The sequence below is a fragment of the Myxocyprinus asiaticus genome, chromosome 13, assembly GCF_019703515.2.
Source record: "Myxocyprinus asiaticus isolate MX2 ecotype Aquarium Trade chromosome 13, UBuf_Myxa_2, whole genome shotgun sequence".
In the NCBI taxonomy this organism is placed as follows: domain Eukaryota; kingdom Metazoa; phylum Chordata; class Actinopteri; order Cypriniformes; family Catostomidae; genus Myxocyprinus; species Myxocyprinus asiaticus.
The window spans coordinates 28282100-28298756 of NC_059356.1; the positions used below are offsets into that span (position 1 = coordinate 28282100).

Below are 16657 nucleotides of genomic sequence, written 5' to 3' on the forward strand. Positions count from 1 at the left end.
TGTAGATTATTTAAGAGTGGAAAGCGATTAATAATACATAGGCAAAAAGGTGATTGAGAATGAAAAATATTTATTTATTTGGAATGTTGGGCCAGCAGAGAAGGCTTTGCTGGCCCTGAGAATTCACCACTGCGAAAACAGTGAGTATTTTAATGTTTACGGACTGGCCCCCATTCACTTCAATTATAACTGCCTCACTGTAACCCCGATTTTTTGCTTAGTTTAAAGAAAAGGAGGGACGAGTCTAAAAGTTTTTTTTATACTAATCAACATTATGCCACAAATGCAGTCGATTGAGCTTGACTTCCATTGAACCCGAAATATTCCTACTGTTTAAGGTTCAAGGGCTGTCACGGGCAGTACCCTCAAGGGGACCTTTTCTGTACCTTTAGTTAAAATACAGTATATAGCCTAACTAGTTTTGGAAACAATTGTACACTAATGATCTATTGTGTGCCTTTACATGCACATGTTTTGTTCCTCTAGGAGCAAATAAATAAAAATTACATTAGTTTCCTTAAGGGTACAAATTTGTACACAAACCACGAATACCAACCCAACCAAGGCCTTGTACATTAAGCAGTACCTTTTTTTCTGAGAGTGTGGGCCATGTTTGCCCTGAGCCATTGTTTATTTCTGACCTTGATTCCAGTAGTTATTTTGAAACTCTGCGGGGTGTAATTTGATTGTAAAACCCATTAACATTGCCAGCTAGAATATGTAATATGATGTTGCGATACGAAGATAATTTTGCCAAGGTTGCCCTCCAATGTGTAAATGCCTGTTACACAAAGCAAAGTTCAGCAATTGTTTAGTATGTTACAAGAGAGATCCCATCCAAAGCTCACATTTTTCTGTACTTCATTTCCTTGCAGTGTTGCAGTAGGACCCCAATAGTACCCATCTTTTCATGTCTGTGAACAACTCCCAACAAAGATTGTTAGGTCATATTCCACATACTATAAATGTACAGAACCAGTTGTCTGGCACTCATCTATTTAAGGAGTGCAGGTGATTGCCTGTCATGTTCAAAACTATGAAACATAGAGATCCATTAACTCTTCACAAACTGAAAAAACTGAGCAACATACATTTTTTTTAAAAATATTTTAATGCACCATTAATAAAGGGTCCAACGCATTAATACAAGAGAAATATTGCAAATAATATTAAAACTTTCGATCAAAGGAAAAAACAAACAAACAAGATAACTGAATGATAGGTATGTACAATTATATTCTTGCAATGGGAAGTAGGAAAAGGATGAACATATTTACAGACTAGAACAGTGTGTTTCTACGAGAAACAAACACCTCTACAATATTTACATGTTATACTTTTAACTTTTGTGTCCTTTCATTTTTTTAAATTTTTTTTTTAAATTTTTTTTTTATGGTTATGCTTCTGTGGATCAGTTGTTACTGAAAGATTGCAATAAATCTACATATTTTACAGGTCTTTATCTCAAAGGAACAGAATGCTGGCAAGGCCCTCTAACAAAGTAGAAAAGGGATAGTTCACCAAAAGATGAAAATTCTCATTTACTCTCCCTCATATTTTCCAGATGTGATTGAATTTCTTCTGCTGAACACAAATAAAGATTTTTAGAATATTTCAGCTCTGTTGGTCCATACAATGCAAGTGAGTGGTGACCAGAACTTTGAAGGTCTGAAAGCACATAAAGGCAGCATAAAAATAATCTATACAACTCCAGTGGGTTAATCAACATCATCTGAATGATCCAATCGGTCTTGGGTGAGAATAGACCAAAATCTTTTTCACTACAGATCTTGACATCAGCAGTCTTCTTGACGATTATGATTTCAAGCTTGATTACTCTTCCTATAGTGCCATCTAGTGCTCTACACTCTTCAAGCACAAGGAAGTGTAATCAGGCTTGAAATCGTGATTGTGCCTAGAGACTGCAATGGCAATATTTACAGTGAAAATTTCCATTTTGGTCTGTTCTCACCCAAAACCAGCTGGATCACTTTAGAAGGCTTTGATAAAACTTCTGGAGTTGTATGAATTACTTAAATGTTGCCTTTATCTGCTTTTTGGAGCTTTAAATGGCCTGGCCACCATTCACTTGCATTGTATGGACCTACAGAGCTGAAATATTCTTCTAAAAATCTTTGTTTGTGTTCTGCAGAAGAAAGAAAGACATACACATCTGGGATGGCATGAGGGTGAGTAAATGATGAGAGAATCTTCATTTTTGGGTGAACTTCTCCTTTAACTGACGTTTACTGGCAGAGAAGAGAGTGATGGATCCAATCAATCTTCACACATGCTTCATCTCTTGGGGGACATGGGGAAATCCATAATGTGTTGGAATATGAACTTAATGCTGTGATATTTGCAAAACTCTAAATCTGGCTATTTCATTTTTCTTTTTCTTTAGAAATTATAGGCTTGATGAGAGGGAATACATTTTACATTTCTATTCACCAGAGAGAGGAGCTGGGAGTAACTAGCTCTGAAGTAGAGTGCATCATTTAAAAAAATATACCCTATTCTTCCACATTTCTAATGTTCACTAACAGACAAGTCTCAACTTCAATGGTCCAAAAAATATATCAACGCAGAAAACAACAAAATCCATTCTTTTTATGTTCTCTTGCTAAAATACCAACTTATCCTCTTTATATTGCTAAAAACTATGGATGAATTAAGGAAAAATGGCTATCATTCATGTAAGGTATTAAAATGATAGTCAACATGATTATTTCAACTATAAGAAAATAGATTAAAATAGCCATGTACAATATAACAAATTGTAAATAAAATAAAGTTTAATTGTTTCAGAATACTAGCACTTAAATTAGTCAAGCTGGGGAGAGGGACATCTTATATTAAGAACATTCAGACATTTTCAAAAGAGCAAGTGTGCCAAAACTGCTCCATATTAATTAAAAATAGGCCAATGTGATTCTACACAGTTCATCTGAAGAGAGTACAGCAATAGTGTGTTGCAGACCACTCTGACTTACATGAATGCCTAAATTCACTGGAAATGTGAGAAGAACAGGAATAATAAAGATACTACAATAACCAAAATCAGTACTCTCTCTCGCAACTGGGGTGCTGTATTACAAAATCTTGAATCCATGTCTGTAGCTCTTTAAAAGCTGCCTTTGAAAAAGCCTCTGTTTAAAAAAAAAAAAAAAAAATAGCACTTTAAGGGTGTTTGCCACTGTCAAATGTTGTGCATACATGAGTGGAATATTTGTGTGTAAAAGTACTTAAACAGCTTATCAGCTGTACTTAGAAGCATAGACCTTCACAAAACGACATCACCAAACAGCTGCATGAGGAAGAAATAAATTAGACAAGGGCCTGGTCAGGAACAGAAAACACTACTTTAAAGGTAAAGACAACACTATTTTAGAGGTGTAACTCAAGATGATGTGGCAGTGCTGACATCTCAGTGACTCCTGGGCTGTGTTTACAGAACATCCAATCCAAGGTCTCTTCATGGGAGACTGGGTGTGTCTCTATCAGCTAGACAGTCTGTGTCTGCATGTTAAAGAAGCTTTTTTTTTTTAAAAGAGTTTGATCATAATACTACCTATGTCTGTGCGTTCTGAGAAAAGTAGCTTGTGGGCCGGCAAAGTTGATTGGCAAGTCGTTTATCAGGAAAAGACTAAGACACTTTCTTTAGTTGAGGGTTCCTCTGCAGTTCTCTGTCCCACACAGACAAGGGATTTTGTTCTCTTCAATGGGAAACTTGTAATCATATGTGATCTCCTCATTCACACCAATAGGCTGCTTGGAGTATATGACTATTTTCTTCTGGGACTCGATGGTGATCACTTTGGCGTAGCAGTTGGGCTGAAAGTAAAAGTAAATGAAACCGTAAATAAGACAATAAATATGGACTTAATGCATTGAATTATGTTTCCTTGGAGATGCTGCAGCAGGTTTTTAGAACCTTAAACATTTGCAACGACAGGTAATGTTTGTATTGTTTTCCTACATAGCTCTGTAGGGAATGTGCCCAAAGAAATTAGCTCATTGTATGGCTACTCTTGCTGGAGGGGATGATCACATACTGTGAAATCATAAATTCCATTTACAGATGGAGTGAGAACAATACAATAAGTAAGCCACAGTATTACAGTTTTAGATGAAATCAATGTGTTCACAGGATCAGTCCCTTCGATCTTGTGAGCATGGACTTCTGTCAGTTCCGAGATTTCGATTATCCACCAACTATGGAACTCACTACCTCTTAGTCTTCGTAATATCTCTTCTCTATACATTTTGTTAGTTGTTTTGTGTGTGTGTGTGTGTGTGTGTGTGTGTATGTACTTTATTGTGTATATTGCACTGAAATGTATCACAGATACCAGCTTATTGTAAACCGACCTTGAGCTTGGCAAAGGCGCTATATAAAGAAAACTACTACTTTTTATGGAAGTCTCACAGCTAACTATTAAGTTGTGAGATGAGATTTTAAATACAAAAATATTCCACACCAGCTTCAACTTCAATGTAATGGTCTATTCTAGGCATAATTTAAGAAACCCAAACTTATAGTAAACAGCTCTAATCCACCGGGCAGACCGTCTATAAACATCTATTTACATTCATCAAAGATTAACTGGCATGGAACAAATGGGTAGGGGACACAGACTACAAGGGATAACCTTGATTAACCCTGCTGAACTTAATGGCAACTTTCCTTGAGCCCTTTATTTTAATGCAATGTTGTCTCTGATAGTGGACCAACATAACGCATGCAGCTGTTCACAGTGGGAGCTGCAGCAATATGCTTATCAGAGGTCACATGTGTAACCCAAAGAGATATTTGGACGTTCATCTATTTCTATGGGTGTACTTACAGTGCAGCAGTGGTTAATAAATCGAGCCAAGTTGCCACACTTTGTGGCGTCAATGATGGTGTCATGGTCGACGCGGAATAAGTAGCTGCTTCCAATGCCTTCTTGAGCGTAGCGCTTCTCCCGATTATCAGCCACCATCTAGCAACAAACGTATAATCTATTAACACCAACACATCAAGCATGTAATGTGATTAAGGCTGTCAATATAATCATATATTAACATATCTCACTATTTCTCACATTACATCAATAATTTAGATCCTTTTATCAATTTTTTGGTGTGAATATTTTGTAGATATTCTTTATTTTTGTCCAGTAAGTGGAAACAGGCACGCTTTCTTTTAATTATATTTTTCCTTTTGAAGTTAAATGGTAACATTATTTCAAAATTTGTTTTGAGCTCTAACAGTCATGATCCACTTATTGTATTATGCATTAAGACGCTTTGAATTGTGACATGTATTGCGATCATGTTGTGCCTTTTATTCCAGTCCACAAGCCACTTGAATTTTTACTTGAGTAAATAATTTATTAGCCATAACTTCTAGTTAAGCACAAGGTACCAAAAGGACAAGTTAACCCTATATTGTGTGGCTTACCTGTCTGATATTCTGCCCCACATATTCAATGACCATCTCATCTGCGGCGATGGGTTCCATAGCAAACAGGCCCCATTCGTGGATACGACTGCGACCAAACCTCAACTTCTTCTTACGGAACTGCAGGGAGATTAATTAAAAGCATGAAAAATTTATTGTAACCACTTCTATAATTGTGGCTTCACTCTAACAGGTTAAGACAAGTTGCCTAGTATGACTGCATAATTAATAGTATATTAATCAAGATTATGATTACGGCTACCAGGGTTAAATAATTGTAAAATATTCTGATGACATTAAAGTTATCCATTTACAAATCTTTGTCAAAAATCTACAGAATATTTTTCTCAACAGTTGAGCATTGTAATTCATCACAGTCCTGTAGTGCGCATGAAGGCAGTAAATGTATAACTTTTGACAAATTGTGACACTGAGACATTTCAAAGATTAACTGCAAGTACACTATATGGCCAAAGGTTTGTGGACACCATATGTGCTTGATGAACCTTTGATTGCAAAACCTTAGGCATCAGTTTCCCCCTTTGCTGTAATAACAGTTTCCACTCTTTTGGGAAGGCTTTCCACTATACTGTATGTAGTAACATGGCTGCAGGGATTTGCTCTCATTCAGACACAAGGCTATCAGTGAGGTCAGGAACTGATGTTGGTCGATGGGGCCTGACTTAGAGTTGCTGTTCCAGTTCACCCCGAAAGTGATCAGTGGGGCTCAGGTCTGGGCTTTGTGCAGGCCAGTCAGTTTCTTCCACGCCAGACACGGTAAACCATTTCTTTATGGACCTCCCTTTGCTCACAGGGGCACTGTCATGCTGGGACAGATAAGGGCTATCGCCAAACAGTTGCCACAAATTTGGAAGCACACAAAGCCCAAGCCATTACATAAAGAAACATTAAGATTTTTCTTTACTGGATTAACCAAATTTGATAATTAGAAGGGGGTGTCCACAAACTTTTGGCCATATAGTGTATAATGATTAAAACGCAAAAGAAAACCATCGTCTGCAATTCAGTTTCCTAGACGGTGCACATTAACTAGATGATGTGACAAAACTCGGACGTTCTATTTTAATCAATGATGCTGTCTGCACTGCAAGCGAAGGTAAATAAGATATTTATTCTGCAGTGTAAACAGCTTAGTTTATTATAATTGGAGTGTTGCTGACAGTCCAGCAGCATGGATCAGTGAGCTCACACTGAACAGCAACATGAAACACTCAATTTAAAATGTGTAAACATGCAATATAGACAGCATCATTGGTTTGTTGTGTCACTTGCTTGCTGTGTATTATTTATCCAAAATTAGAATACGGATCTATAAAAAAGCAATAAAGTAATTCAGAAACAATTTTCAGCTTGTCATTAGATCTGTATATATACGAATATGGCAAGCAGTTGCTTTAAACAAAATAAGGATTTATTTTTTTATCATAATTACATTAGAATATCAACAGGAAATAATCAACATTTTCATTTAATCATTTAGCAGACACTTTTATCCAAAGCTAGTTGGACAAATGAGGAATACAAGAATATAAGTGATTCATCCTAAGGAGGCAATAACATAGTAAGTGCTGCAATACAAAGTATCAAAATTGCTCAGAAGTACAGGCCAGAGTAGAGATATAAGTGAGAGAGAATACTAAATGGTCAATTGTACAGCCCTACTACCTAAAGTAAGGGTGATTAATGCCTTTCTGTAGTTTAGATATAATTCTAATGAACCTGCATAATCCAAAACAGGTTTGAGTTCAGTTGAAATTTACAAGTAGGTGTGATAAAGCAGAACTGGAATTCAAAAGAAAAAGTATATGCTCCCATTAACCAGCCCAAACATACAATGAAGACAACAATTGTTGAGATAAACAGACACTCGATTGCCTTTCAACACATAACCAGTGCGAAAGATCAAAAGTTGTTTCGCAGTGAAAAAGAGCAGAACGTAAAAGCCCTATGGTGTCATTTATATGATTTACTACCACCACAATGACTTTGTCAAGTAAACCAAACAAAATATGTTCACCCTATCCAAACACATGGAATAAATTAATTTCACCATTCCTCAAGAAACAGGCCATTATGAAGCCTATAAGAGAAGGGACTGAGAAATAGCCTTTACTTCTAATTCATCAACATCATGTGAAAGAGCATGCTGAGTAAACCAACTGCCAGCACTGCCGATAAGGCTCAGGTTTAAAATGTCAATGACACGGGAGTCAGCAGAGTTTATAACCCTGCTTTGAATTACTCTATTGCTCAGCTAAAATATCAATGCGTGAGAAAGTGGTCCAGGGTAAAGGCACACTGAATTTGCCTGTCCAAGTTACTGAATGCCAGGCAATATAAAGGTATCATACTTATGTTAAACATTAAATCAAATTATTGCATTGGTGTTGGGAAAACTGAGGGCATGGCAAGGTCACTGTAATCAGGGCTGATAGTATGATCAAGGTCTCTGTCAAGTGAATGAACCGAGGAACTTTACCTTCAGCTGGTTTAGTTTCAAGAGGTCTGAGTCCATCACTGCTGGAGTGCCGATAGCACTGAGGAGACGCCGCTGTTCTGAGCGCCGTTCAGACAACAGACGATTGGAGCCCTGTAATGGAGAAAGATAGGGAGGGATGTTTAGATGGATACAAACTATAGTCATGCTCAACAGAGTTAGGCAAGGTTCTTTAGTCAAGAAATCTATTTGAAAAAATACTTAATTCCAACATAAAAACATTCATTTAAAGGTGAATTGTGCCATTTTTTTCATTATTAAAATATTCTTACCTATCCTAGCATTACCAGATTCATAAGTATCATAGGTTGATTTCCCCAAAAAGCATAAACACTTAAACTTTGGTCTGTTGGTTTGAGCATCCCAACCAGCACAACACAACAACATTGGCTGAACCAATGGTGTATGTTTGGAGTGGGACTATCAGTTTGTCCTACCAATGGCAGGCTGGGGAAGTGTTTGGGAAACCTGTTTGAAAATTACAATTCCGTTGGGTAACGCTAGTGCTGCAGAAATTACACACTTCAGCATTAAATCCGACACATTATCTTCCCAATCAAACAAACTATGAATGAGTCTTCAAATGCAAGTTAATTGCATAGTTGGATTTCCACAACTAAAAGTAAGCTTACTGCGGTGTCATAGTCCCCTACTTCCTGCACAGTCACTGGTTGGTCTAGTTCAAGGTAGACATCTTTCTCTTTGCGGCTGATAGCATAGTAGCCCTCACTGCGAGCACAGCCTGTAACATGCTCTCTTAGCTGCCCAGACGCTGCCTTCTTCTTCCGCCGAGGATTTGGGATGTTGGTAAGTGCAGGCAAGAGGTTAAGGATCAAAAATGCAGAAATCAACAACTGAGAAAGCAGTGTTGCAAACAGAGCCAGTCTCATACTAAATATCTGTGGTTAAAATTATCTCTAACCTTTGTTTGTCCTTGCAATGTAATGAAAAATTTTGCTGGCACATATTAAAATACATTGCTAAAAAAAACATAATATTTGTTTAGCCCTGAATCTCTTTTATAAGCAGCAGTAAGGATATTGGTATGAGGGACCCAGTGTGTGTCGTTGAGCCAGTCAGTTCCACGGTCATCTTGCAGCAGTTTCTCGTATGTGCACATGAGGAGCCTCATATCTTCCTGGTCCAGGCCAGTGTTCCAAATGTCATACAAGATTGTCATCTGCTCAAACTCGCTGCGGTTCTTGTACGTGGGACGTGGTGCGGGAGCTGGTGTGTGCACGGTGGCGTGTTTGGGCTGCCGCTGGGTTGAGGGAGTAACACCGGCCTCCTGAAGAAAAAGACGCTCACTCTTTCTAACCTCTTCCTTCTCAAAGTCCACAGATCTGTCCAGACCAAAGTCAGAGTCTCCAGAGTCAGAGCTGGAAAGCTCACCAGACTCTAGTTGCTCCACATCCACATCTTCCTCAAAATCCTGACAACAGAAAAAATGTCAGGTGGGAGAACAAACTATTTGCACACATCTAAATATGAAAGGGAAACAAACATTTTTGCCAGTATTGGCAAACCTTTCAATATTACCCAACAATGCAATTCTGTAACAAAGACCATGGAAAGCAGTTTGTGGTGTTCTGTGGGTTTTTAGGCTGTTAAGCTGCAACAGCCTGAAATTTCTACAAGGTAACCAAACATGGTAAAATAATAGCATCAAGTGCTACATTCTGACAATGACTGGCTGTATTCAACTAGGATGTAGATAATAGAGAAAAAGTACTAAACATGTAACATGTTGCAAAGTTTATTGTATAAGGACTATTGCTGAGGAAATTACTCTGAAACTGTAGCTTCCCAAACTTCAAGCTACTTATAATTTAAAGTAGTTAAACTACCATTAAGCTACCCAAAACCATAGTTAGCTACACTACTAGCTCCTAACAAAATTAATTGAAACGCATGTATAAAATTATAACCACATACATGAGATGAGGACTCCAGTCATATCAGTAACACTTTTTTTCTCCTCAATTTGAAATGCTCAATTCCCAGAGTCCTCATGGTGGCATAGTGACTCGCCTCAATCCAGGTGGCGGAGGACGAATCACAGTTGCCTCTGCATCTGAGACAGTCAATCCGCGCATCTTATCACGTGGCTTGTTGAGCTTGTTGGGCATCCAAGCACAACTCATCATGCACCCCACCGAGAGCAAGAACAACATTATAGCGACCACGAGGAGGTTAACCCAACGTGACTCTACCCACCCTAGCAATCAGGCCAATTGGTTGCTTAGGAAGCCTGACTGCAGTCACTCAGCATGCCTTGGATTCGAACTTGCGACTTCAGGTGTGGTAGTCAGCGTCTTTACCTGCTGAATTCCCCAGGCCCCAATTTCACTAACTTTATAAAAGTGGATTTATTCTACACTGTGAGGGTCCCCTCACAGGGGCTGCCATGTTAGAATCACATGACCACAGTTTATCGATGAAATCGACACATTTCCATAATCACCCTGTTATTGGACACTTTCACTCTTGGATTAAATTAATCATGGCTGATTGTGAATAGTGAAATTCTACATTGGCATCTGTAACTGCAAACAAATTATTTTGGATGATGCTGCATCCACACCGCTAGGTGTCACTGTAAGTCCAAGATGACGCAAACAAACAATTTACTGATTGCACTAGGGCTGCAACTAATTATTATTTTGCTAATCGATTATTCTTCGATTGTTTCATCGATTAATCGGATTTAAAAAAATTGAAATTTTATTTCCTGTATTTTATTAAAATGTGATTTTTAAAAAGCAGAAATTATAAAGGCTGTATGGATTTGGTTTGATATACGGTACTTAAGTACACAATTCTATACTCTCACAAAACTTTGAACAAGGCCTGAATCATGATAATTTATGATGATAATTATTTTCCAGACATATGCAAAACAGTTCCTTTACTTGTAAAACTTAACGAAAAGCACTGTTCATTAGAGGAGTAAAATTATCCTTCTGGGATGGGGTGGGACTAAAAAAAAATCAGCCCAGCAAATTTGGAAAACATCTGAGCTACTGTCACAGTACTGAAAAACGTAGTTAGGGAAGTAGTTCTGCTACTTTTAATGAGTAAATCCCCAAAACTGAAACTACATTATGTCAATCTATCTCTCTTGATCTGTGTAGAACAATCCTAACTATAATCCATTGCAACTGAATACTCAGGCAGTGAGTTCTATAATAAAAATCAGACAGGACCACAAACCTCTAACTTCTGTTTCCTCCGTTTCTTGATCTGTTTCTCACTCTGTTTCTTGGTCTGCAGTTCCTCGTTCTCTTTGTCCTTCCTACTCCTCTTTTTGCTCTTCCCTTTCACCCGCTCTTCCATCTCCACCCCCCTAACTGATCCTTTCCTCTTGTGTGTAGGGCCGAGGGTCTTTGTCTGTGTCTCAGTCACAACCTCAGCTTTGCACAGTAGAGAAAGATCTCTGTACACGTCTGCAGGCTCTCCCCTGTTTGCATGAGCTTCTTCGATAACCTCTTCTGGTGCTTCCTGAACACCATGTTGGTTGAGGTCTGCGGGGAGCAGGACGGTAGGGTCCTGTTTCATTCTCTTTTGAGGAGAGGTTATGAGTGGAGCAGCAGGAGTTTTAGAGTAGTTGTGTTCCTGCAGAACGAATAGACCCTCTGGATCCAGGAGTGGTTGGCACGGGTGAGGGGAGAAGTCTCCCTCTTCCTCCTCTAGCTTGTGCTCCTCTGCCTCATCTGAGGTCTCAGTCTCTTCAGAGTCGATATCTATTTCTGGGTCCATCTTCAACGCCACGTCAGCCAGCACAGATAAGTCAGGCTTAGAAGCAGAGGCCAGCTGCAGCAGGCTGGACACTCCCAGCTGCTCCCTGAGTTTCAGCCGCTGCTCCAACTCCTCATCATCCTCTTCATCTTCTTCCCGCAGAGCAGGATGCAGGAGGGAGGACTGGCTGAGTGTCCGAGGTCGGCCACGTTGGCGACCTTTTTGCGTGAGCGAAACAGGGATGGGGTCCTCGTAGGCCATTTTGACCAATGAGGAGTGGTCCAGTGGGAGGTTCTGGACTGTGAGACAGACAGGTGCAGCAGGTGTTCTGAGCAAGTCTTTGCCCACCCCACGTTTGGAAGAGTTTTTGGGAGATGAAGTATGTGGAGACGGAGGGGCAGCAGCATTCTTTTTGGGCTCATCAGGGTGCAGGGAACGCACAGGTGGAGGGATGGTAAGAACAGTGGAAGGGGAAGCAGGGGAGGCAAGGGCATTACCCTCGCTGGGACGAGAAGCAAATGGAAGGAGCATGGGGGGGGGCTTGGAGGTGACAGGTGGAGCGGCTGTTGTGGGTGTGCTTCCAGGAGAAGCTGAAATGGGAAGGTCTGGAGCTGGAGACTGTGAAGCAGGAGTGGGAGATGGAGAGGAAGTAGAAGATGGCGGAATGGATGGCTTGATCTCATTTTCTTCCATTGAAAAAGAAACAGTCTTGCGCCTTTTCTTGAGAGGGGGGAGGAGAAGAATAGGAGAGGAAGGACGAGGGTATGGAGTAACAACTGCAGCAGTACATTCTTCTTCTGGTTGTGGAAGAGAGAATAAAGTTTGAAAATAAAAAATCAAGACCGTTGAACGCATTTTTCCCTCTAATTCCTGATAATTTATCAAAATGGTATATTTTTAACTGACCTGCTTTGACCTCTGTAGTAGTCACTGATGATTGGTCCAGGCTTGCTTTGTCCCTAAAAGAGACACAAGACATAAGTGATGTCAAGGTATGTGTCTACTGATGCATTTTCCTTTGTTTCAGTTCTCTCAGGGAGACATACCTTTCATCTTTGTCTGCGTCCATAGCCACGCTGTCCATTGTAGACTCATCCATTGTGTCCAATGACTCACTCTCTGCACCCTGCTCACCTTCTTCATCATCCTCAGAGGAAGAGGACGACAATGAGGATGATGATGAGCTCTCAGAAGAGGATGAAGAAATGCTCTCATCATCACTGTCTGCACTAAGGGCTTCATCTTTGAAACAGAGGACATGAGTAAGAGAAAATATGATTATATACGTATTTTATACAAACTGATCTACAAGACAGGATAAACACTTAAAACCCCCAAAATAAAGTGCAAATAGCAACAATTGCCCAAATAACTGAACACAGCACGAAAGAAAAACAAAACAACTCCTTACCTTCTGACTCATCCACTTTGTCACTGTCATCTTCATCCTCCTAAACACAAAACAAGTTATAGTTATAAACTGTTATAGAACAGCAATAACATATCTCATCTGTTGGTAGTTATGTGAATCACCAAAGAGTATGTTTTTTGGGGGGGTAAAAGACAAGGAGAGAAATGCTGCCATCTAATGTGTAGCACCAAGTAGAAAAAAACAAAAAACAGGCAGAATTTAGAATGGCATACTACTCTTACTACAGAAGTAGTAAGAGTAGAATGGGTAGTATGCCATTCTGAACTCCACAACACAGATCACATTCAGATTACACAGACCCTACAGAGCCATCAACCTAAATAGCTTTTTTTGGCTTTTATAGGCATCTCAGAATGCACTGCATCAAGCTCAGTGAAAAAATAAATTCCTATAATTTTAGACATTATAGCACACGTAACTGAGGGATAGGTTGTTCCTACTGCCCACTATTACACAGACATACAAGAGACATACAGAACAACGAACAGACATATAGACACTAGGAGTGTAACGGTTCAAATTTCTCGAGGTTCAATTTTTTGTATCATGGTTTTAGGGTCACAGTTTCAGTACGGTTCAGTACTTGATATGTTCAGAAGAAAAAAAAAATACTGCCAAATCCAAAGTAAGAATTTGGTTTGAAGGTTACCACAGTAACCATAGTTTAACCATGTTATTTGTAGTTGAACCACAGTAACCACAAACTTAACCATGGTTACCACAGTCTAGGTTCCTACAACATTACTATAGTAAAACCAAGGTTACTACATGGATACTACAGTATTACTATAATAAATCCATGGTTAACAGCATCAAAACCATAGTTTCTGCCTAGTAAACCATAGTTACTTCTGTAATGGTTACTACAATATTACTATAGTAAAACCATTGGTTATTTTCATTAGGGTCCTTAACTTCAAAAACAAGTGTTTTCACTAATTACTAAATCAACATTTTAACTTACTACCTGCATTATTATGCTACATGCATTTCATTAGGGTCCTTAACTTCAAAAACAAGTGTTTTCACTAATTACTAAATCAACATTTTAACTTACTACCTGCATTATTATGCTATATGCATCAACCTAAAGTGCATTTCAAACTCAACTCAAAATACAGCCTATTTACCATAACAAAAATGAGTATGTAAACTTCAACTGTACTAACAGTTAACTGGGCAGTAGGGCTGGGTGATATGACACTATACACTGATCAGCCACAACATTAAAACCCCTGACAGGTGAAGTGAATAACATTTATTATCTCGTTACAATGGCACCTGTCAAGGGGTGGTATATATTAGGTAGCAAGTGAACAGTCAGTTCTTAAATTTCATGTGTTAGAACTTGGAAAAAATGGGCAAGCGTAAGGATCCGAGCAACTTTGACAAGGGCCAAATTGTGATGGCTAGATGACTGAGTCAGATCATCTCCAAAACGACAGGTCTTGTGGGGTGTTCCTGGTATGCAGTGGTTAGTACCTACCAAAAGTGGTCCAAGGAAGGACAACCAGTGAACTGGCGACAGGGTCATGGGCGCCCAAGGCTCACTGATGCACATGGGGAGTGATGGCTAGCCCGTCTGGTCCGATCCCACAGAAGAGCTACTGTAGCACAAATTGCTGAAAAACTTAATCCTGGCCATGATAGAAAGGTGTCAGAACACACAGTGCATTGCAGCTTGCTGCGTATGGGGCTGCGTAGCCGCAGACCGGTCGGAGTGCCTATGCTAACCCCTGTCCAGCATCAAAAGTGCCTACAATGGGCATGTGAGCATCAGAATTGGACCATGGAGCAATGGAAGAAGGTGGCCTGCTCTGAAGAATCATGTTTTCTTTTAGATCATGTGGATGGCCAGGTGCGTGTGCATCGTTTGCCTGGGGAAAAGATGGCAGCAGAATGCACCATGGGAAGAAGGCTGACCAGTGGAGGCAGTGTGATGCTCTGGGCAATGTTCTGCTGGGAAAACTTGGGTCCTTGCATTCATGTGGATGTTACTTTGACATGTACCACCTACCTAAATGTTGTTGCAGACCACGTACATTCCTTCATGACAACGGTATTCCCTGATGGCAGTGGCCTCTTTCAGCAGGATAATGCACCCTGCCACACTGCAAAAATTGTTCGGGGATGGTTTGAGTTCAAGGTGTTGACTTGGCCTCCAAATTCCCTAGATCTCAATCCGATTGAGTCTCTATGGGATGTGGTTGACCAACAAGTTCGATCCATGGAGGCCCCACCTCACAACTTACAGGACTTAAAGGATCTGTTGCTAATGTCTTGGTGCCAGATACCACAGGACAACTTCAGAGGTCTTGTGGAGTCCATGCCTCGACGGGTCAGGGCTGTTTTGGCAACAGGAGAAGGACCTACATGATATTAAGCTGGTGGTTTTAATGTTCTGGCTTATCGGTATATATCGTGGCGACGAAGGTGCTTCAAAAAAAGCTAAATATTCTTCTCATCTGACACACGAATGTCTCTGGAGCTCTGAGGTGTGTGCGAATACAGCAGGCTGTACAATATTTGCACTCCAGAAACAGGAGAACTCAGAGCGGGATCACTCGCTCAACTCAAATCATTATTGACCCCGGAGAACCCCAAATGGAGAAATCTCCACAAAATGGGATGGCTCCCAGACAGGTCAAGGAGCTTGTTATTAAAACAGGTGCGACATTTGTGGTGTGGGTTCACAAAAGCCGGCACAGAGCAGAAAAATTTAATCTGCAAACTGTCGCACGACAATATAATTACTCTTTATACAAGCACTCTTTCACCACATCAAAATGAAGCATACAAAAGAATATTATGAAAGCCAAAAGATGAACTCCGCAATAATTCTGTCATTTACTTATTTTGCAAGATATGATATTTATTTTCTTCAAGAAGTGTTTATTTCGTTGGATTTTTTTTAACTTATGTTTTATTTAATTTGTCACACTGCTTTGAGAAGATCTTATAGAATAGTTCACCCAAAAATGAAAATTTGCTAATAATGTACTCACCCTCAGGCCATCCAAGATGTATCGGAGTTTCTTTCTTCTTCAAAACAGAATTTAAGACTTTCAGGATGTCATTTCAGGCCTCCTCCTCTAAACAATGCAAGTGAATGACCACCATTCCTTGACGGTCCAAAATGCATATTTAGGGTGCATCAAAATAATCCACACAACTCCAGTCGACAAATAAAGTTCTTCTGAACGCAAACGATTGATTATTTTGAGAAACAAACCAATACCTGTATACTTTTTATCTACAAATGTTCGCTTTCGTACATCTCTGTGACGCGCGCCCATGAGAGGGATGATGTCAGCCTGCTGGTAAGGTCACACGTCACGTGGGAGGAGTCAGGAAGCGTGTCATTGTTTACGAGAGAAGGGGTGCTGTACAAAAGTTTAATTGTCTTTGCTGTAGATTTGTATTTGTATAAGTGTATTGTTCAAAACGGTCATTTGGTGTGTGTGTATACTGGATGCTTCAACCTTCAGAAACCCCAAAGAAAATGCATGCCGTGAAAAATATT

The 16657-nt window shown here is 39.7% G+C and overlaps 1 protein-coding gene across 4 annotated transcripts in view; it reads right to left on the reverse strand.

Annotated features, from left to right (window-relative positions):
• Positions 1–2772: 2772 nt before the first annotated feature.
• Positions 2773–16657, reverse strand: part of setd1a (SET domain containing 1A, histone lysine methyltransferase) — a 30998-nt gene continuing 17113 nt past the window's right edge. For all 4 annotated transcript variants that reach the window (XM_051714554.1, XM_051714555.1, XM_051714552.1 and 1 more), the window contains 10 exons: positions 13114–13153; positions 12749–12944; positions 12609–12661; positions 11178–12499; positions 9006–9396; positions 8597–8775; positions 7947–8057; positions 5447–5566; positions 4848–4985; positions 2773–3834 (listed from right to left, as the gene is read on the reverse strand). In XM_051714554.1, coding sequence (XP_051570514.1) covers positions 3661–3834; positions 4848–4985; positions 5447–5566; positions 7947–8057; positions 8597–8775; positions 9006–9396; positions 11178–12499; positions 12609–12661; positions 12749–12944; positions 13114–13153 — 2724 coding nt within the window. In that variant the 3' untranslated portion in view covers positions 2773–3660. The remainder of the gene's footprint in view (positions 3835–4847; positions 4986–5446; positions 5567–7946; positions 8058–8596; positions 8776–9005; positions 9397–11177; positions 12500–12608; positions 12662–12748; positions 12945–13113; positions 13154–16657) is intronic.